Source organism: Schistocerca nitens, chromosome 4 (genome assembly GCF_023898315.1).
Source record: "Schistocerca nitens isolate TAMUIC-IGC-003100 chromosome 4, iqSchNite1.1, whole genome shotgun sequence".
Taxonomy (NCBI): Eukaryota; Metazoa; Arthropoda; class Insecta; order Orthoptera; family Acrididae; genus Schistocerca; species Schistocerca nitens.
The window spans coordinates 170,500,471-170,524,884 of NC_064617.1; the positions used below are offsets into that span (position 1 = coordinate 170,500,471).

A 24,414-nucleotide genomic window follows, 5' to 3' on the forward strand; every position below is an offset into this window, starting at 1 on the left:
CTACCACATGAAGTTGCTAAACATATTATTTTTGGCACTGCCAATATCAATTATTGCCGAGATTGTCTTATATGTTCAATGCTACCACGTGAAGTTGCTAAACATATTATTTTTGGCACTGCCAACAGCAGCCCTCAGTGGTTGCCACTGATTGCCTGAGAAGCTGAATGTCTCAAAAGTGAATTTGTTATTTAAAAGTGGCAACAAGTACAAACCAGTAATCAGTATGGCTTCTAGGCAGATGTATACACAGAAAGAACAGTACTGTGCTGCACTTAACAAATAATCAAAAGACCAGGGAAAAAACAATAGCAGAGTAGAAGTAAATTTAGATTTCTCCAAAGCATTAGATACTGTCAATCATGATATCCTTTTACAAAAATTGGAGGTGTTAAGTATTCGCGCAGCAGTAAAAAAAGTTGTTTGAATCATACCTACAAAACTGAACACGGCTCATAGGAATGATGTCAGCTCACTCCAACCATACAACCCATTCAAAAAAATTGGGAATAGAAGAATCACAAGGTAGTATTCTAAGTCACAAATTATTTCTTGTCTATCTATATTACATTCACACCTCGAATAGTGCAGACAGTGTATCAGTATTTGCTGATGATACTAGAGTGATAATAAGTGCATCAAAGCAATTGCTGAATGCAACTACTGATTGAGTCCTTAAGTATGTTCACTTTTGGCTGAATGCAAACAGCTTGACATTAAATGTAAATAAAAAAAATTATATGAAATTTGGGAAAATATGTCGAAGTGTAAATCTAGATCTGGTATTGGCGTACAAAACCATAGCTGAGTAACATCTGTAAAATTGTTGAGGATTCATTTTAATGAAAACTTAAGTTTTAGTGATTGTGCAGTAAAACTTGCACACAAACTCATCATGTTTTGCTCTTAGAAGTTTGGCAAACATTTGTACCTCACAGGGTGCCACAATGGATTATTTTGGCTGTTTTCAGTCTTTTGCAACATACAGAGTAACATTTTAGGGCTCCATCACTTGCCACCTAAAACATTTTTTTTTCCTTACAGAAGAAGATCCAAATAAATATTTCATAGTCCTCCACAGAGACAGGGCAGACCCATGTTGCCCTTACAATGTATTTTATATGTTGGGGTCCAACTTGCTCATAGCCACAATATCCAAAATGGTACAGCACTCCATACTCAGCACATTAAAAAAAAAGGGGGGGGGGTCATGTGGCCCATATTGGCATTAAACTTTACAACAGGCAGCCAATCAACGTAAGTCAGCTAGATGATGGAATTAAATTTAATGCAGAGTTTTTAAAAAATTCTATGCTAACAATGATTTAACTTGGTAGGTGACTATGTTGGACAATAATATTTTTCTGACCATTTTTTTAGTAAAGCAGAACCAAAAATATTGTATTTTGCCTATATACTTTTTCATTATATTTGCATATCTAATGAACAGCTGATGTCTGGTGTAAAATTTTATGGAAGCCTTGTAGTGTGTAGAAGGATTTTCTAGTTAGTGAGGACAAAAGTAAAGGCCTGTGAAAAACAGACCATACAAAATAACATAAGCATATATTTATATGAATTTGTCTTACTATACATTTTGTGACTCTGTATTGCTTTGTTTGTATTATTTTATCTACATATTGGCATGTTCCCCTTCCTTGAAATGATTTCACACAAATTTATAGTACATTTGAACAACACCCATACAATATTTATTGTCTCTGGATGGATAAATAAAATAAATAAATAAAATATTTGTCATCTAATAAATAATTTTTAAATAGAGTACCTGATAACAAGTAATTTTTCTGGAATTCTCATATTTATACCTTATGTATAACTATAGCCTTTAAATGATATGAATATAATAGAGGGAAACATTCCATGCAGGAAAAATATATCTAAAAACAAAGATGATGTGACTTACCATACGAAAGCGCTGGCAGGTCGATAGACACACAAACAAACACAATCATACACACAAAATTCTAGCTTTCGCAACTAACGGTTGCTTCATCAGGAAAGATATCTCTTTCAACCGTTGGTTGCGAAAGCTAGAATTTTGTGTGTATGATTGTGTTTGTTTGTGTGTCTATCGACCTGCCAGCACTTTCGTATGGTAAGTCATATCATCTTTGTTTTTAGATATATAGCCTTTAAATGATATTTATAGCCAAATACAAAATATGTGTTGGTTTGAAAATCAACATAAAATTATATTTATTTGCAGGGTGTTAGTGGTGACTATTGTGAATGTGATGAATTTTCCTGTGAGGTGGTTAATGGTAAGATATGTTCAGGCCATGGCAGTTGTAAATGTGGTACATGCATTTGTGTGTTGCCATGGACAGGAAAAGCATGCCAGTGTTACAATAACACTGATTTATGCAAATCACCAATAACTGGAAAAGAATGTTCAGGCAATGGTCACTGTGAGTGTGGCAAATGTGTGTGTAAGACCACAGATGGACTTCCATATTCGGGAGATTTTTGTGAAAAGGACCCTGTAAGTATGAGAAAGGATGGCAAATATATTTGGTGCTAATGTTAATGTTACTGTATGTGTTCATAGCTACTGCTCAAATTATTAATCATCTTGCTGGGGTTGGAAGCTCACATCGCCAATTTTTCATGTTTGCAAGTTTTTTTTTTTTTAGTTTTTTTTTCTTCAATTTTTTTTTAAATCTACCTTCTCCAAAAGACAATTCCGGTTTCCTTTTTTATTCTTTACTCAAAAATGTTTCCACACCTATGTATCATCTTCAGTGATTCTTGTTTTACACCTGAAATGGCATTAATTTTTAAGTTAATGCAGTTGCATAAATAAAACAAATCTACTGTATGGCACATAGGTTGTGATGAAGCAATCTGGGATATTTTTTACTTCCCCTCTTGTTTTGCCATCTGCCTCCTTAAAATTCATTCTTTTTTTTTCAGTTTTAACTAATTAGCATTAACATACATGAATATAATCTGCATAGTCATAAAAGAGAAAGTTGGCTCTCAGTTTTAAAGAATATAACACCAGATCTAATTTGTGATTAGTTTTATTGATGTAACTGATTTTCTAATTAATTTCAACTATCCCTAGTTAGTATCTTTTGTTACAGGGTGAAATCAATGATCGTTTTGTAACTTAAATTCTATTGTTGATGTATAAACAAATATAAATTCTGTACTAATTGTAAACATTTGGGGGAACAACTAATAGTAATCTCAAAGGATCTACTTGGCTCTATTTGAAAACATGATACCAAAGCCAGCCCTTACGTAATTCCAGAGTAATTAACAGTTTTGTCAAAAGTATTGTTTGAGTAACTATATATGTTAAGTTCATGATTTAAACAAATAATTCGGCCTAACTCTTGCAGTAGAAGAAACTGTTAAAAAGATGCAATTTTTCAATATATTCAGTTAATTTAATGAGTTAAGTTTTAATTGTAATTTCTGTAAATTTAACTTTAAACAATGTGTAGTTTCAGTACCTATTATTGTAATGATATGTAAGGGTCCAATTTTTGGTCATGAGACAGTCAGACCACAGCCGAGTTTCAGATGAGGAACATGTGTTGGTTAGAATAACAACAATGCATCAACTTAACAGTGAAATAAGTGTTACACCAATAGGCCATGTTTTAAAGCAATGACAGTGTCTATTCAATTTATTTAAAAGACTGTGAACTGTGTGCTTAGGCTTTTACTGCTCATAGATGCTCAACAGTAAACTATTGTAGCAGTATGTGGATGTTTTCCTGAAAACTATTAATGAGGCTTATGAAAACTTTGAACACTAGTGTACTGGCCATATATTAAATGTGTACATGGGGGGTTGTGAAAAGTGAAAGTAAACTGCTGTGAAACACAACAGTGCCTCTGTCGGCTACATCATTTACAGCAGACAGTAGTTGCACTTACACCCTTAATTTTTCAGCAGTACATCGACACTGGGGACAACCTATGAAATCAACAAAGTAGGTGAACCGCTACAAGGTGTCAAAGCATGTTTTGTTGAAAAACACATAAATGAAAAACATTATATTTAGCTTAAGATGGTGTGTTTAAAAACATGAAGCTGGAATTATCACTGTTAAAATCTATTGCTGTACTGGTACTTGCTGATTGATATAACCACTGGCAACTATGCATCTTTGTTTTATTTTATATAATTTTTTTTTAATACAAAGATAATACTCAACGTAAAACTCTTAATATTGTCAAATAACATATAGTTACAAAAGTTACATTTCTTAAATAACTTAGAGTATAAAAACTGTAAATGAAAGTGACCTGATTATCAACTGCATGTCATAGTTATGATAACTGGTATTTTATCACTGAAATTTGAAGAGATATTATACTACACCAACTACACACGTCAGCAGCAATATGGATATTTATTATTCCTGTAAAAACTAATACTTCATTTTCTGACATAGCTGTGCTTAAAGACATGATGTGTACAGGGGAATAAAATACATGCAACTTCTCCCATGCAGACAGACCACCAGCGATTAAAGAAAGAAAACCTTGAATTAAAATGACCTGGTCATCCACAATGGACAATGGATTTGGGGTCAACATTCATCCTGCTCCCTCTAGATTATCCAGGTGTTGTGAAACATCAACAAACCTTGGTATAGAAAAGTAAAGATGTCAACACTGGCAAAGAAAAGGCTACAAACTTAATACAGGATAAACAAAAATCAAATATAGGCCTTGGGACATTCTCTCACTTTATGTCCTCCAATGCTGCAGTAGTGTTGACTGAGGCACTAAATGTGTATGAGGTTGACACAGTAGCACTCCAAGACATAAGGCAACCAGGAGAGGAATTGGACAAACAAAAAAACCAAGTAACTCATTCTGCAACAGAGACAGAGACAGAACTAAAATCAAGTTGGACCATAGTGCCCAGTAGAATAAGGGCCAGAATCTTGGACATTAGAACACTAAATGAGGAAGTCTACATGATGAGACTTGCAGGAAAGCTCAAAAATAAGAATGGTATCTCATTATGCATCAACAGGAGATGAGTATGAGAATACTAGTTTCTATACCACCACTGAATCAATAAACAAAAGAACATCTTTGAATAAAACTCAAAATCTTTTTCTGGGAAGTAAATGTGTAAGTAAGTTGTGAAGATTTAGGAAGGCCTTGCTTTGAACCCTAAAATCTGTATGGCAACTCAAAGGGTAATGGAATGAATGTGATTAATAATTCCAGTTACGGTCAAGAATCTGAGGGTAGGCAGCACCTACTTCACATAGAAAAACACTTATAAAATTACCTAACAACGGAAAATCCAGGATGAAATGTAACAATATTACGAAAAGGATAGTTGCTACTCACCATGTAGTGGGGCGCTGAATCACAGATAGGCACAACAAAAAGACAATCATAAAATGAGCTTTCAGCCAAGAAGTCCTTTGACAAGAATAGGCAACAGTTACACAAATATACACACACATGACTGTGTGTGTGTGTGTGTGTGTGTGTGTGTGTGTGTGTGGTTTGTCTATTTTTGACAAACGCCTTGTTGGCCAAAAGCTCATTTGTGACAGTCTTTTTGTTGTACCATCTGCAACTCAGCATCCCCACTGTATGGTGACTAGCAACTATCCTTTTCATAATATTGTTATAAAATTACCTAGTATTCATGTGGCCAAACAACTCAAACCTAAATCACTTCCTGGTAGCTACCATACATAAAAGTGCAGTAGAAAATGAATATGAGGTGTAGTAGATATGAAGTGTAGTAGTAGGTTCAAATCATTTTCTGCCATTGGCACATTCAGAAGAATCGACCAATGGACTGAAGAATAAGAATTCTGGATTTAATGCAAATGTTGATTTGTTGGATGAGAACGCCATTAAACAATGATTCTCAGTAAAAATGCACAACATTTCTTGCTATGTTATGACTTCTATATGTGGGAAGAGGATATAACAGACATGTGATCATACCTCAAGGAAGGAATCCTGGGAAGCTATTAAAGCCATCAAGAAGTGAACAGAAGTCTTTAAGCTGGTCAGATGGAGAGAAGCTGTCAGAATGATGAAATAAACGAAATAGAAATAACTTACCAGCACAGGAGCTAAAACAGCGAAGGAATCAATATGACACAGCTGTTAGGTATGAAAGAGGAAGACCAGGGAGACAAGGAGAAACTCCCCCAAGCAATAAAACAAGAGGAGCTGAAGAAGGTAGAACAACTGGACATGAGGAACTTCTTCGAAATTGCCATGAGCTTCAAGAAATTGTACGGTGGAAAAAATGAATTGTTTAAAGACAAAATGGGAATGCTCGAAGTACATGAAAAAAGGTACTTGAAGGTTGTAAAAAATATTTCAGTAACCTGTGGAATACTAAGACAACCACCGCTGTGGAATACTAAGACAACCACCGCAACTCACAGAAAAGAAAAGAGGAGTAAATTCAGAAAAAAAGTTGGTAAGGGATTAAGTTGAACCAGCACTGAAGGAAATTACGAAAGTTTCAAAGAAAATAAAAAATGGAAAGACACCAGAAATCGACTGTAAACAGACAGAGGTTGTAACAGAAGGTGGAATATGAATGCTTGAAAAAGTACATAAATCGATAATTTGTATATGGAGAATGGGGAAAATCCGAAAGGATGGAAAATATTAGTCATATGCACAAACCTCAAGAAACCATCAGATATACTAATTACAGAGTAATTGCACTTCTCAGTCTGGCTTATAAGATTCCAAGCTTACTAATACTGAAGTGGCTCATGCCATAAATGAAAAAAAATACTCTTAGTTTCCAGCAAACAAGTTTTGAAGATGAAGGTCAGCAACTACATACAATAAATCAAAAATTTGTAAAAAAGGTGGAATAATGAAAGAGTGATACATTGTTTCTTGATGACTTTCAAAGAGTATATTATAATATTAGAAGCAAGCAGTTTGGAAAAAATGGTGTGTGCTACAGTAAAGTGCAGCTTATCCAGCTGATATGGGTGTGTAGGTCTATAGGTGATGGTAAATGGTGAAATGTCTGACAGACTCAATGTACATTCAGGAAACCAACAATATGACAGGCTTTCTCTCCTCCTGTTTAATCTGATGCCAGAAAGAGCTTCGAAGGAGTGACAAACTTGGGTATGAACATTTGACTAGGCTGAACATAATTATTTGAACCTATGGTGGTGGTGTTTTACTTATAGGCCAGGGTGATCGTAAAATTTTAATAAGAAAACTACAAAATTCCACGGACGAAATCATGTCTTCACAATAGAAACAGAAGATCACATTAGCAAGTGATACCAAAGGAATAAAACATTAATTAAATTTAGTGCACTGGTAGCAACAACGGCTTTACCCCAGTTAGGCAGCTAGTCAAATTGTGTTTGGATGACATACTGGTATGTGATTCCATAGTGCTTCAAGTTTATGGCAGAGTTCATCAGTCATAGTGGCTGGTTACAGGTGATGTGCCACTTTTACACCAAACCATTACCAGGTTATTTTCAACAGATGACGTATCTGGAGCATATGATGGCTAGGGAAATGGTCATCCAGTGTATCAAGTTAAGTCAGCACAGCACAACTCTTGCATTATCTTGTTGAAAGATAATATTAAGGAGACTCTGAAAATAGCGACTAGCCTTAACATGTCAGAAATGTAAAATCAGCTGTGCAATTACCATATGCAAATCAGAGATGATCCTATTGTGTGGCACCCTATACCATCATGCTAGATGCTGGACCCATATGATGAGAACAAATGCAGTCCAGTAATGTTCAATCTCATCGAGACCTCCACACAAGGTAACCTCATGCTTTATGCACAACCATAACTCATCTGTAAAGATTATGTGGTGCCACTTCTGCACCCCACAGTACTGTTGAGCACTACTCTTCTGTCATGCCTCTTTCTGCTGCCGTGTCAAGGGAACCTGCAACAAGTTCATAATGTTCACAGTCCCTGGGGCTCCAGACATCTCCTGATTGAAGATACAGGATGTGGCTGTAAAACTCAGCATGACTGCGTCAACAGTCCTCTCAGGCACCATTCACGTGGGTTGCTGGGATCTAGCTGAGTGTTGAGTATGGCCTCTTGAACCCATTGATTCCATATCTACATGACAGTTTGCGAGGTGCTGTCCAATGGGAGCAGCAATATAGCAGAACAATAAACTGCAATCTCTGCCACTGTTGAAGTCTGACTCATGTCGCTAAATGTTCTTCTCGTTATATGAGGCCTACTACTATCTTGTCACAAACAACAAACATCCAAATGCCGTTTCCAAATGAGAAACATGCTACAGATGGTAGGTAGATTCTCTTTTTCCTGAGTATTTTGTGCAGTTGTGCTGAAACACTAATCATGTGTATATCCAAGCATATAGTATACTTCGTGCAACTTTGACATTATTGCATGTTGTCTTTAAAGGTATTGCAATATTAATGGCCAGCAGTGTACAAAAATGATGTACAAAAGACTCTGGAGAACTCATCAAAAGATGGTACTATATAGGTGTCTTTCTCATTTTCCTTCACAGGCTTGGCATGTTATTCTGAATTCGGCAATGTTAGTTGTAGAAGGTGGCCAAATGTCCTTCCTGTTGCCACCTCTTAACCCACAGGATGGAATTTGTGTATGCTATCTGGCTGTGTCTAGTGTTATCCCATGTGAAAACTTTTCTAAATGTTTACGAATTATAAAACTGAAGTGGGACATTGTTAGCAGTCCGGCATTCACCTAGATGGATGTGGAAAACTGGCTGATACTAATATAGTGATAAAGCGACCAAACACATCCATAACAGGCACACCCAGGACCATGTTAAAAAATTTATAACAAATTGAGATGGCATCTACACACAGATGAGTCAACTAACAAGCACTTAGAAATCACTCTTAGTTATTTGACCTGTAGACAAAATTGTTAGCATATGGTGTATTTTTTTAAACAATGCTGTCATTTGGTGTAATTGGAAGTGTGCAATAAGACAGTTATGAACATCACACAGAAGCCCCTTCAGGGACTCTGAAATTTTTGCTTGCATACCAATACATTAACTCCATGATAGTACTAGTCATCAGTAATAATACTAAATTTTGGATGAGGTGTGAAATTCAGAGACATTTCAAAAGCAAATTAAAAGAGCACCTTATTTGCCATTCCTTCTATGACTTACTAGAATTTACTAGAATATTTGATCTCAGGGGACATAAAGTCTGTTAAGACTCATATGAAACATATTTTAACTTTACCAGTATACAGATAGCTAACCATTGCATCTCATAATAAATATGAAGTAATACATGAAAGGAGCAGCTGAGTAGTGTAAGAAGTGAAATAGTGATTTTTTTCAGAATAATTGATTTGCTTCTAACATAAATTTGTAAATGAAACTAGAATTAAATTCCATGTTAGTAGATGAGCACTACTCATAAATGGTTGTTAATATATTTCACAATGTAACCTGTAGTGACTGATTCTGCCATTTATGATATAACTGGACTCATTCTACCTCCCTGACATCTCTCTTTTATGATGGATTTATGGGAGATGATGTGTAAATAAGTGATTGAATCCACAAGAAGTGTGACATCCATATGTACCAAGGTTGCAGACAAGGAACTTTTGATATGTAAAGAGTGATATTTGTGCAAATGGAAGTATCATTGGAGACAGGTAGCTTTGATAATCACAGACATTTATATTGAACTGCCTGCATGGTCATGGTCAGCAAAGGAAGTCAACTGGTTGAAATGAGGTGGACCAGATGAATCAGATTTCAGGATGGGTGTTGTGTTGCTGAAAGAAAAATCTGAGGATGTTGTCCTTATTACAGGTCTACAATGAGATGACAAAAGTCATGGGATACCTACTAATATCATGTCGAACCTCCTTTTGCCCAGATTAATAAAGCAGCTCGACAGATGGACTCAGCAAGCTGTTGGAAGTCCCCTGCAGAAATATTGAGCCATGCTGCCTCTATAGTTATCCATAATTGTGACAATGTTCCAGTGCAGAATTTTGTGCACAAACTGACATCTCGATTATGTCCCATAAATGTTCAATGGGATCTGGGTGACTGGACTGCAAATGTTAAGTGAAGGTCATCAGCCACTGCATTGTCCATTATGAGAGATAATATCCAAAATTAGGTATTTCTGGCACACTCTTGACAGTGTGGATCTCAGAATATTGAATTCCCTAATGATTTCCAAAATGAAATGTCCCATGCGTCTAGCTCCAACTACTAATCCACATTCAGAGTCTGTTAATTCCCACTGTGATGCCATACTTATATCAGAAAGCTTTTCACAGGAACCACCTGAGTCCAAATGACAGCTCCGTCAATGCACAGCTCTTTTATACCTTGCGTACATGATACCACCACCATCTGTAGATGAGCGTATTGCTATCCCATGGCTTTTGTCACTCAGTGTATATCAAAAGGATGTTTAGAATTACATAAATGTAGCTTTGCAGTGTTGGTAGGAGCTGTAAGAAAATAATATTCATCAGCCGTCTTTAGTTTGTCCTTCCAGTTATAATCTCAAAAGATGATTAATTGTTGATATTTAAATAATGGCAGGTATTAAGACTAAAACAGGAGCTACACTAGCTTTTGGTCAAATCCAGGATGTATTATGTTAACTTATAAATTAGAAATGTTATTGTAACTTTTTTATCCTTGCCATATGAGAATTAGCATTCATGCAGAAGATCTGCACATATATCAGAATACTTGTAGACTGCCTCTAAAAATAGGTTATCATCATCAAACATATATTTCAGGTTAGTGGTTCCAAATGTGATACTCTAAGGGATTGTGTTAAATGCATGGTTGACAATGAAGAAGTCAAGGATCGGTGTGTAAACTGCAACTTCACTTTCACACTGACAGAGAGTGTTGAAGGTATCACAATTTCCATATTTGAAACTAAAATACATCCTAAAAATGTCTATTGTCACTCATAATCTACTGTTTGTGTGTATTTCAGTCAATGAAGAAAATAATGAGGTCCAGTGCTTCATAGAAGGTGAATGCAAACGTTCATTTGTGTACTACACAAATGAAATGAATGGAGAAGTAGTGATTCGAGCATCAAGGAATGAAATCTGTCCTCAGAGGGCCAACATAGCTTGTATGTACTGATCTCCACAACTTTAAAATTGCTCATTATTTCAGTTATCTGACTGTTATCATGTGGAATATTAGCTATGTAGATTTTTTATTTCAACATGAAGTATCCCAGTGTGTGCAGCTTATATATGAACAAAATTGTACACACTGCTGTTAGGCATCCACATCTCCTCACAGAACATGGAAGTCTGAGGATTGCCCACTTTGTAAAGCAGGATATGTGGTGACCTGTGATAGATCTGACAACAGAGTTAGGCAGAAATAGTGCAGGCAGAAATGTTTTGGAGCACAATATCCAGTGCACATTGTTGAACATGGTGCTGCACAGCAGATATGTACATGTAAAATGTGATTTATTAGTTTCATTACATACATTGTACAGATCATATGATCTGTTGTACAGGAGACATGTCAAGTTTAGCAAAAATATAATGTATAATGATTTACAGAAATTCTTTTTACACTATTTTAAGAACATTGCCAATAAATACAACACTACAATATTTACTATAAATTAACAGTTTACCAAGTTCCTTTGTTGTACACACATGACACTGCAATATTAGCTAAAGATTTTTATTGTTCAAAGTGTCAGACTGTCTTCCATGAATTCTTCAATGGTGTAGTAACACTTCTCTATTAAAATAATTTGGAGTAAACTATTCACCGAACCAAGGTCCACTGTTAATATGTTTCTTCCTTTTAATTTGTTATATACTTTTAGCCCCATGCACAGTGCTGTCTGAGCATAAAGCTTTAAGTGATGTAAAGGAAATTTGAAGTTTTCCTTGTGACGAGTACCACAGCTATGTGTTTCCTCCATATTGACCCAATGCCATCATCAATTACAATTGCAGTGACTACGAGGTCTTTGAGATTGGGCTGTGGATCAATGGAAACACGTCATTTGGTCAAATGAATAATGTTCTTGTCAACCCAGGTTGATGGTCATGTTGAGTACGTCAATACACTAGCACAGTGTCTGCATTGACAGTGTCTGTAAAGTTCAATGCAATTTTTCTTTCAGACATGCAAGCATGCATGGCAAAGCCAAGGCAACCTGATGAGAAAATGAAATAAGTAATTCTCTGTGCAGGAATCACATAATTGTGTGAACATTATGGGAAGCAGACACTGAGACTATGGAAATTTCGGCCTGTTTGTAAAGCACGCCCAGATAGGGTTGGGTCGTTTGGGGGAGGAGACCAGACAGCGAGGTTATCGGTCTCATCGGATTAGGGAAAGATGGAGAAGGAAGTCGGCCTGCCCTTTCAAAGGAACCATTCCAGCATTTGCCTCGAGTGATTTAGGGAAATCACAAAAAACCTAAATCAGGATGGTCAGACACGGGATTGAACTGTCATACTCCCAAATGCAAGTACAGCGTGCTACCCACTGCGCCACCTTGCTCGGTCATGCTCAGATAGCTGAAGCAGGTGATTGCTCATGTTCAGGAAACCTGGGTTTGAGTGCCAGTCCAGAAAAAATTTTCATTTGTTTTCAGTAAATTGTAAAGCTGTTGTGGTAGCATATCTGCAATTTGTGAATACATCTCATGATTTAATATGGCTATCAATCCTCAGCACTGTCTGTTCCTTTGGATATGCAAGCATTTCTGAAGAAACAATGCATCAAACTTTACTGGCACTGCCAAATACAGACACTGCACTAATGTAATTCATATAAATCTTTCATTGATCTTCATCTGTATTTTTGTTAGGTCAATTTTTAGGTCATTTTAGGTCTTTTTTTGAAATTTGGCGTTCTCTTGTACCTTCCTGTAATCCATTTAATGTTGGTGTTACTATTCCATAGTTGTTCTATTGTTCTCTTACTAACTCTGTTTCTGGTGTTCTGACCAGATGTCCAAAGAACAACATTTGTGTCTTCCTGACAGTGTTTATTACTGGCTCTATTTTTTTGCACACTGTCTCATTTGAATCTAGTCTCTTATGGCTATTTACTTGATATTGTTTATTTAGGTATGTCCTAATTAATCTTCTTTTTATCTCCACTATTCTGTCAATTTCTGCTGTATTAGCTGTTTTGAAGATGGTTTCAGCTGCATATGTTATTTCTGGCTTTGTGACTGTTTTATAAGGTTTTAATTTTGTGTATGTGTTTTTGGTAATGTAATTTGCTTTGGGAATTGTATGGTATGGTATGATAGCCCACCATACCATACCCATAAAGAGGGTTTTGATTTGGAATTGCAAGGGTTTGGTTCAAACATTTGGGTCCCAATAAAGAGCATTGCAGCAATGGACTCCTAATGGGATTCAGTGAAACTGTTGGCAGCTGAGTGCTGAACTGGCCAAGACTGGACAGAATGTTATAGAATCTTCCAGGAGGTTTGAGAATGTTTAGTTATGTTACAGAAACTTCCACAATGTTTGAGAATGTTCTAGAATGTCCAGGCTGTTTGAAAATGTTCTCAGATATTCCATTATCCTGTTTTGGTGAGGATATGTTCCAGTGCAGAAGGGTCAATGGCAAGACATATGTGTCAGCATATTTTTAGAAATGAAATGCATCAGGAGTGAAAAGCATATTTAACTACTCAAAGGAAGAGAATGGATAGACTGAGAGAAAATGTAACAGATGAACAATGAGATTAAATTAGAGGTGAGAATTAATGAGACACTCCAAAAGCAGACACAGAGGTATTGCTGAATAAACAAGATTATGAAATGAACTAAGCAGAGTTCCAATGAGTGAAGTTTATGAAAGACAGTGATTGCAAGTGTATGAACAGAGCATTAGTGTACGGCAAGTGCAAAGCTGAAAGAGTAGAGAATACAGTGTGACATATGAAGCGTTCTGTTCTGTAAAGAAATGAATAAGTGAGTTACAAAGTATTTTATTTCAGAATAGGGTATTGTTGAATACTTTAGAGAATTTAAGTGTAGTTTTAGCATTCAAGAGTATTTTTGATCATGAAATACTAACATTTTTATGATTTTTTTTAATGTTTATTTTCACAATCTTTGTGATGATGTAGCACGTTCTCAGGAAACAAATGAAAATAAACACCAAGCAAAGTGAGTCTTTTTCAACTAGTTTCACAGTAAAATATAAAGAAAGACAATGAAGTGAGGGACAAGAGAAGAATGTGGAGCTAGAGAAACCTCTTATAGCTACAGTGATGGGAATATCTTGTGCCAAACCCTCCCTCCTGTGGGACCATCAACTTGATGCTTCTCTCTGCCATCATCTTTACTTAACTTTATGGGTATAAACCCAAATTCTTAGTTTTCTCACTGGTACATTTTTCTCATGGATTCCTCCTTGCTCAACTCCTTCACTCTGAATCCACAACATGAAACTACCTGTCTCCACCTGGGTGAATTTTCTGTTACTTTGTATTCCTGTCCTCTTCCCATGCCCTATTTTACTGTTCTAGTTTCCCTGCCCATCTTTCAATTTGTATCACACATCTTGACTTGCTCTGCACCATTCAAAACAACCAGAGCACAGTACTTTGAGGCTTTAGGTGCTTTTGCACATGTAACTGCATCTGTGTTCTGTACTGCTTCATCTGTTCAGTCATTCATTTATCATATGATGTAGATCACTTCATGAAGAAAAACATCCAGGGCTGTCAAACAAGTCAAAGATTACATTGAAAAGTGCAGGAGCTGTAAGAAAATCAAATACTTACTAGCTATCGTTAAACTGGTACAGTCTGTTCATACGTTCTGTAACTAAGTTTAACAAAGTAAAATTAACCAGTACCATTATTTTGAAAGAAAAAATGCTCTTAGTTTTGTAGATGCATTACATATTTCTTATCTTCCTATTGCTAGCTTAATATACATACAAGCGCATAGGCACTAATCACAAAAATAAAAACTATCTAATACACATATCAAAAAAAGTTTTGCATCATCTTTGTTCCAAGAGTTCCAGAACCTGTACAAAAAACTGGAATAGAGATCAACATAAACATCATTTCTGCCCTTTTTATTACTCATGAAAACCACACATTACATGTTGTACCATCACACAGCGAGACCTTCAGAGGTGGTGGTCCAGATTGCTGTAGACACTGGTACCTCTAACACCCAGTAGCACGTCCTCTTGCATTGATGCATGCCTGTATTCATCATGGCATACTATCTACAAGTTGATCAAGGCATATTTGGTCCATACCGTCCCACTTCTCAACGGTGAGTCGGCGTAGATCCCTCAGATTTGTTGGTGGGTCACGTCGTCCATAAACAGCCCATTTCAACCGATCCCAGGCACATTTGATAGGGTTCATGTCTGGAGAATATGCTGGCCACTCTAGTCGAGCGATGTCATTATCCTGAAGAAAGTCATTCACAAGATGTTCACGATGTGGGTGCAAATTGTCATCCATGAAGACGAATGCCTTGCCAATATGCTGCTGATATGGTTGCACTATCAGTCGGAGGATTGCATTCACGTATCGTACAGCTGTTACGCTGCCTTCCATGACCACCAGCAGCATACATCGGCCCCACATAATGGCACCCCAAAACATCAGGGAACCTCCACCTTGGTGCATTCTCTGGACAGTGTGTCTGAGGTGTTCAGCCTGACCGGGTTGCCTCCAAACACGTCTCCGACAATTGTCTGGTTGAAGGCATATGCGTGACTCATCGGTGAAGAGGACTTGATGCCAATCCTGAGCAGTCCATTTGGCATGTTTTTGGGCCCATCTGTACCATTCTGCATATAAGTCGTGGTTCCAGAGATGGACCCCGCCATGGACGTGGGGAGCGACACACATTGTGTAGCCTATTATGCACAGTTTCAATTGTAACACGACATCCTGTGGCTGCACAAAACCATTATTCAACATGGTGGCATTGCTGTCAGGGTTCCTCCGAGCCATAATCTGTAGGCAGCAGTCATTCACTGCAGTAGTAGCCCCTGGGTGGCCTGAGTGAGGCATATCATCAACAGTTCCTGTCTCTCTGTATCTCCTCCATGTCTAAACAACATTTCTTTGGTTCACTCCAAGATGCCTGGACACTTCCCTTGTTGAGAGCCCTTCCTGGCACAAAGTAATAATGTGGATGTGATTGAATCATGGTTTTGATCATCTAGGCATGGCTGAACTACAGACAACACTAGCCGTGTACCTCCTTCCTGGTGGAATGACTGGACCTGATCAGCTGTTGGAACCCCTCCATCTAATAGGCACTTCTCATGCGTGGTTGTTTACATCTTTGGACGTGTTTAGTGACATCTCTAAACAGTCAAAGTGATTGTGTCTGTGATGCAATATCCACAGTCAATGTCTATCTTCAAGAGTTCTGGGAACCGGGGTGAAGCAAAACTTTTTTTGATGTGTGTACCATAACAACGGAGGCTCGTTTGCAATGAACACTGACGCTTATCCTGCAGCTAAAAGTAATCTTCAATCTCTTGAATCCATGAGAGTGTGCTGAAAAATAATGCCGCCATTGTTTTTATGTAAAAACTCCTAAAGCTTTTTAAATAAAACAAACTTTATTAACTTTCTACATATTTGTTCTTCATTTCATGTATTTATTTGTCAATGTAGTCACCTTGGTGATGGACACATTTCTCCACCAAGAGACCAGTTGGTTGACATATCACTGCACATTGTTTGACTTTGTTGATGGAGCCATAACCTCACCTGTGCTTGCATCACTTCATCACTATCAAAGTGAAGTCCTCGGAGGTGTTCTTTAAAAGTTTCGGACACAGATGAAAATCGGCTGGAACTGTATGGAGGATGATTGATGGCAATGAGCCCACGGAATCAGATTGTTGAAGATGGCAAAGTGTACATGTATGGCTTGGCACTGTCATGCTGAAGGAGAGGGTGCTCCATCTATGGATTAACTCCATGAATTTGTGCTTTTTTGTGAGAGATTACAAAACATTGTTTTTCATGCACTGATATAATTGTGTTACATGCCACAATTGGGAGACCTCTAGCACCAAAAGGTTGCAAGTTGCATCAGCAAAATGGGAAATCAGATGGGTAATATTTATGACACGTAATAAATCAACCAATACTGAGAACAGAATGAAACAATTTGGAGGCTTTACTTTTCAGTACAAGCTTGTACATAATCAGATAACTTGTAGAATGAGTGGCTGATAATGAAAAATGTTAATTTTGTTTTGAATTTACAGAGATCACCAATTTCCTAGTTTGTCATATAGAGCTTGTTGAGGACCTTAATACAAGAACATGGAAATCCATCTGAACTCTAGGCATGGCAGCAAAGTCTATGTGAAAATTGTTTCTCTGTATTTTAAGTGGTTATGTAAACAACAGTTCAAATGATTTTTATTTTATCTCTATTATTAACTGTCATTTACAGTAAGAAGCATCTTCTGGGAAGTAAGTGTTGTAATTCTGGGGTTGTTAAAGAGAGCTCTGCAAGATGTACACAACATTTTTACTGCTGAATTTTGTTGAATGAATACTTCCATTACTTTAGCTGCAACACCCCATAAGACAATTCTGTAAGTCAACAGGATGTCAAAATATGCAAAATAACAAAACACCCCAGTCTTCAGTACAACATACGGAGACATACTTAAGAGTGTAAAATGTACCCAAGTGAGGTTCTTCATTATTTTTAGATGTTATATGAATGCATAGTGTCTGTTCTTTTGGACATGACTGAAAGAAGATGCACCATACATTTACATAACTGATTTGCCTCAACTGATCATGAATCAACCACCTTCAGCGCAGATGCACAATCAGGTCAACCTCCTGTGAGAATCTCAAACTAGTGAGCATGGAGGACAAGGACAGAGACAGTGGCTAGGTGGTACTCTGTGGGAGTGTGGGTTAGCTGAGAGGGGTGCTGCACAATTGCAATAAACAGTGTCCAGATGGCACAGCGGTTTACACAACTGCCTAGTAGGAAAGGTTCAAGTCCAGGGCCGGCACATATCATCATTCATTGCCACTAATTCCACATGAAGTCCCGATGCAGCTGACATCAATTATTCCTTCCCTTTCCTTTCTACCCCCTCCATCTTCAATTTATATAATGTGTTCCATGAGAACAGACACCATGCATTCACATAACTGATTCACCTCGATGGGCCATGAATCCACCACCTTCAGTGCGGATGCACAATTACATTCAATGTCGAGAGGGAATCTCAAAGCAGCGAACATGGAGGACATGGTCGGGAACCCAGGATTTGTTGCTTACTAGGCTGTTTCGTTAACCACTGCACTATCTGGACACAGTATTTATCGCAACTGTGTGGACTATCTCGGCATGCCTTCCAGCTGACGTACACGCCCACTGAGGTGGCACTCGGTGGGTGCATAGGTCAGCTGAAAGGCGTGGCGAGATAGTCTGCACAGTTGCGATAAATACTGTGTCCGTATAATGCAGTGGTTAATGGAATGGCCTAGTAAGCAACAAATCCTGGGTTCAAGCCCCAGTCTGGTGCACATTTCACACATCACAACTGATGCTGCATAAAGTTCTGATGCAGCTGACATCAATAATTCCTTCTCTGTACTTTCCCTTCTCCACCTTCCACCTTCAATTTACATAAAAGTTTCAGATGTGTTGGCTCTATCTATCCTGCTGGTCCCCTAAAGAATTCTGCAAATGGTGGTTTATTTTTGAAATAGCAGGCTACTTTTATTTGTTTGGAACTATTTAATGTGACACTTTGTAAAAGAAAGGCTTAAACCATTGGCTGTGAACCATTTGCAGGTCTGTACAGTTACTGTATGGTCTGTCTGCTATGGTTGAATTTAAGCCCCTGATTAGTATGCTAATGTCATCACTGAACATGAACAGTAATTTAGTCATTGTGAAGTTCATTTATGTTGGCTAGGAACAAAAGGACTTCACTTCAAAACTTACTGGACTCCACATTTCAATTGCCCCCATTCTTAGTTTAGTTTTATTCATGTTATACAATTTCTCACTAGTACTTTTGCTGCCCATCATTGACATACAACTGCATCCATGCAGATGTGTCTAACCACTACTTGACACCTCCTTTAAATGATGAGTCACAGTCTACATTCATCCCATTGTTTATATTCCACCCAGGATTTTCCATTATCTTATTAAACTTTAACAGCTGTTGGACTTCCACTCATTGGGAATGTGATTGGAAAATGAGGTGATGAAGAAACAATGGAGTTTATACCACCAATACAACTGTTGTTAAAGACAAGTTACCACAGCTGGATAAAGTTGGAAGAGAAAAGGAATCATGGCCTTGTTGAATGAATCATTTTGATGTGAAGCCTGCTTCTCTCCCCAGTGCCTCATAGAATGAGGACAAGTTACACAGCAGAAGGTGATCAATCCATCAGCTGGGACGCTAAGCTCGTTACCCCAACTGATGTTATACAAGGGGAGTAGGCGACGTTTCCACCCTTTCTCTTCTACCCGCTGTTACCATTAAAAATTCCACTACACACAACCATCTCAGTAACCAAAAATAATAGTTACAGTTGAGATGCAGCTCTCAGAATTCACCAAGGAAAGTTTCTCACTGGGTTGTGAGTAATGAACACTTTTCTGATTTAGATTGTTGCACTTTATAGCTAAAAATTCCATAATACTGTACTTTATTTTAGCACAGGAATGTAATGTAAGAATGTATGTTATATTGACGGCTCAAAAAAATGAAATTAGAGCTGTTTTTTAAATAGTGTATTATACATTTGATATTGTATCAGTTAATAGATTTTTTAACATTTACCTACGTGCCACATGTAAGCATACAATTTGAAATGGTTATTTCATTAAGACTGTGACAGGATTATTTTTAATTTTGCAGTGATATCTGGAATTTTTCTCGGAGCAGCTCTCCTGCTGGGAATCATATGTCTCATAATATGGAAGTTGCTGACCAACTATTATGATCAAGTGCAGTATGCAAAATTCGAAGAAGAAGCAAAAAGAGCCAGAATGAATGCAGTAAGCTATTTATGAGTTTTATATTTCAATTTTCTAATGTATTAGAAATATGTATCCCTAAGCATTCGTGGAAAAGTAAAATAAGACTACTTACTGATGGTACTACAATTCCATTGACATATATGGAAGGTGGCTGAATTTCAAGTTTTCAGAAACATTATCTCTTTCTTCTACAGCTAGAAATAGAGGAGGATAAACAGAAGGGACTGAACTTTCTCCAGTTGGTTTTTCTTCTCTTAAATTTCCTCTTGCATTAACATCTTTCATTTATAATTCTAGAATAATGACAAACTGTTGTGGAAAAGCAAATGTTCAGTCTGCAAGCCTGAAACTGTACTTCTTTTTATGTCAGTAAATAACCTTTATATTTCATTTTACTTCAGAGAGATGAATTCATACATTCATATTTTCTTGGAAATTTGTTTTATATACTTTTACTTTTGATTTATTTGCTTTTTATCTTGCATCCTGGTATCTGTGGCCTCTAAATTGTTTACCTATTTTCATCCAATACTGATGCCCTTTCCATGAAAAGAAAAGAACATATTACCCTATTCTACATAGAAAAGAAATTTACTTAACCACTTATTATTAAGTTGGTGCTTAAGTTTGTAACATTTTTGTTTTGCATGTTGGTGGTATTCTGGTTGGTATAGATTTATTTATTGATCATCATTTTCTATTTGTATTTCACTGTTGCTATTTGAGTTTACATATTGTCATTTGAAGACAGTGACTGGAGCTGTGGATGCTAGAAAATGGTGTGCCAAGTGGAGAAATCGAACCAATTCTGACATACTCTTTTGTTTAAGTTCAATGTAGGAGTGACAGCAGTGGAGTCAGCCAGAAACATTTGCACCATGTGTGAGGATAATGCCACTGGACAGAGCACAGCAAAAGACATTATCGATTCAGCACATTCAGGAAGAACTTAAAGTCTTTGACGAAGATTGTTAAAATGCATTAATCCACAATGACCCACATCAGTGTAATCAAGAACTGGTAAATGTGATAAACTGTGATCATCCCACAATCATGTGACATTTGCATCCAATGGGGAAGGTTTAAAAATCGAGTGTATAGGTACCGCATGCTTGAAGCCAAAATCACGTGTGCATCTCTGCTTGCTCGTTATCAATTGGCTCATGGAGAACACTGACCATTCCTGTCCTGTACCATTGCTGGTGATGAAAAATGATGTCTTTATGCTAACATAAGGAATGTAAGGAAATGGCTGAGGCAAAACAAAGTGGAACCCCCCCCCCCCCTTACGAAGACCTGTGTGCATCCACAAAAGATAATGTTGTGCATGGTGTACTATGAACTGCTTCCCCAAGGTGTAACCATCACTACTGACATTTATTGTCAACATCTGAGTTATCTTGCAGACACAGTCCAAGAACAAAGACAAAGAAGACTGTGTGACTTTATGCTACTCCACAATAGTGCCCACCCCCACAAAAAATATTGTACAGGAATTGGGTTGGGAAGTCACTCCGCACCCACTTTATTCACCTGGGCCTGCAGCCTCAGATTTTCATCTTTTCTGCTCTCTATCGAACAGTCTTCAAGGAACTTCCTTTCTGAAAAAAAAAAAAAAAATTCACTCCAAACTTGGCATGACATGCTCTTTGCTTCAGGACCCCGTGCTTTCTACAGTCACCGAATCAAAAATTTATCCCACCATTGGTTTACCAGAAGATATGTCATCCGGTCGTGAAAGCCTTCATACTATGATCAGAATATACTATTGATGACAAAGTCTCTGTTATGTATATTTGTTCTGTTCATTAAAATTATGGAAAGACACTATAAACTTATGCACCAACACAGTATATTGCCTCCCCCCACCCAATCAAACCTGCATAATGCCAGCTGACAAAGGATCAGTTTTCTGACACTCAACTCTTATCTCTGTAACTGCTTGTCTTTGGTACCCTTTTATAATCTGTTGTGTCCTAGCCACCTTTCTTCAGCATTTGAATGAATGAGATTTTCTCTGGAACAGTATTTCCTTTCATAGAGAAGATTCACTTATTATATTTTCTTCTTTAATCCAACAATTGATTGCTTCTGTCTGATGTTTCATTGGCCTTTTCTATTTATTACTTTTGTCAAAGTTCTATGCTAGCTATATTTGAGCATTTATTTTTGTTTGATTTTGTTCTTCATTGTACTTTTTTTACAGTTGCAGTAGAAGGCAAGAGTTATCTTGTAAAGAACAAATCTGCCTTGGAACATGATACGCTATGGTGGCAGATACAGATATGAGCAGAAGTTCCAAGGCATTTCTGTTTATATCTGTATCTGCCATCATGTTGTATCAGTGGAATTGTTTTATTTCAGCTTACATTCTTACTTTTGCAGCTCTGCTTCCAGTATTGTGGTAATCAAATATTCTGGAATGTTAACTAGCTCTTTACCAATAAGTAAAGCCATTAATAACCTTGATGGCTGGTGTGAATAGAGCAATACTTTACTAAGCATCATAATATTGGCTACCTTCTCTGTCCTGGGAACCAACTTAATCATCAAGTTACTGGAGAGGACGTAAGACTTAACACTGAATCTGAAACAAAGTGTACCTGGGCAGCGGTGATTGCAAGTCCAAAAACAGGAAAAGATACAGAACCAAGTAGGGATTAAATGCCAAACCTTTGCACTTGTAACACTGAGCCTTTACATCATTTATCAATAAATCAACTGAACTGCATTAGTTAACAATCTTATCAATAAGCAATTCCCAATCTGTGTCAAATTTCTTGGATGTTCAGAGTGCAACATTACTTGGTTTCATTCTCTGATTACACATAGTATGTCTTGTCACAGAGAAGGAACTTCAGGGATGTGGAACACGTCAAGAAGTACATCACCAGAGAGAATCTTGTCTAGTGTCTCACCATAACTGAGGTTGCTTGAAAGACCAGGATAAATAATTTGTCATGGGACAAGTAATGTCAAATTTAATGATAACACTTCTTCTTCTTGCACTTCCTCCTCCCTCTCTCTTTTTTCCTTCTACAGTTTTTCTATAAAAAGTCTTAATTATGTTTTCACTGTTTCACCAGGAAGCTTTCTGAATTCAAAGATTTCCTCCAGACATAACAGAATAAGAATTGTTTCCAGCAACTGAGTATATGACCTCTGTTACAAACTGAAAATAAGTACAATATATTCAGTATCCCCCCCCATGAACCATGGACCTTGCCATTGGTGGGGAGGCTTGTGTGCCTCAGCGATACAGTTAGCCGTACCGTAGGTGCAACCACAACGGAGGCGTATCTGTTGAGAGGCCAGACAAACATGTGGTTCCTGAAGAGGGGCAGCAGCCTTTTCAGTAGTTGTAGGGGCAACCGTCTGGATGATTGACTGATCTGGCCTTGTAACACTAACCAAAACAGCCTTGCTGTGCTGGTACTGCGAACGGCTGAAAGCAAGGGGAAACTACAGCCGTAATTATTCCCGAGGGCAAGCAGATTTACTGCATGGTTAAATGATGATGGCGTCCTCTTGGGTAAAATATTCCGGAGGTAAAATAGTCCCCCTTTTGGATCTCCGGGCGGGGACTACTCAAGAGGACGTCGTTATCAGGAGAAAGAAAACTGGCATTCTACGGATCGGAGCGTGGAATGTCAGATCCCTTAATCGGGCAGGTAGGTTAGAAAATTTTAAAAGGGATATGGACAGGTTAAAGTTAGATATAGTGAGAATTAGTGAAGTTTGGTGGCAGGAGGAACAAGACTTTTGGTCAGGCGAATACAGGATTATAAATACAAAAGCAAATAGGGGTAATGCAGGAGTTGGTTTAATAATGAATAAAAAAAAAATAGGATTGCGGTAAGCTACTACAAACAGCTTAGTGAACGCATTATTGTGGCCAAGATAGACACAAAGCCCACGCCTACTACAGTAGTACAAGTTTATATGCCAACTAGCTCCGCAGATGATGAAGAAATTGAAGAAATGTATGATGAAATCAAATAAATAATTCAGATAGTGAAGGGAGACGAAAATTTAATAGTCATGGGTGACTGGAATTCGGTAGTAGGAAAAGGGAGAGAAGGAAATGTAGTAGATGAATATGGATTGGGGCTAAGAAGTGAAAGAGGGAGCCGCCTGGTAGAATTTTGCACAGAGCACAACTTAATCATAGCTAACACTTGGTTCAAGAATCATAAAAGAAGGCTGTATACATGGAAGAACCCTGGAGATACTGACAGGTTTCAGATAGATTATGTAATGGTAAGACAGAGATTTAGGAGCCAGGTTTTAAATTGTAAGACATTTCCAGGGGCTGATGTGGACTCTGACCACAATCAACTGGTTATTAACATCGATTAAAACTGAAGAAACTGCGA

At 37.5% G+C, this 24,414-nt stretch overlaps 1 protein-coding gene across 1 annotated transcript in view; it reads left to right on the top strand.

The window, feature by feature from the left end:
* The window catches only part of LOC126251713 (integrin beta-PS-like), a 178,151-nt gene that overhangs the window by 149,029 nt on the left and 4,708 nt on the right, over positions 1 to 24,414 (top strand). The window contains exons 10-13 of the mRNA XM_049952307.1: positions 2,231 to 2,506; positions 10,784 to 10,904; positions 10,990 to 11,133; positions 19,917 to 20,056. Coding sequence (XP_049808264.1) covers positions 2,231 to 2,506; positions 10,784 to 10,904; positions 10,990 to 11,133; positions 19,917 to 20,056 — 681 coding nt within the window. The remainder of the gene's footprint in view (positions 1 to 2,230; positions 2,507 to 10,783; positions 10,905 to 10,989; positions 11,134 to 19,916; positions 20,057 to 24,414) is intronic.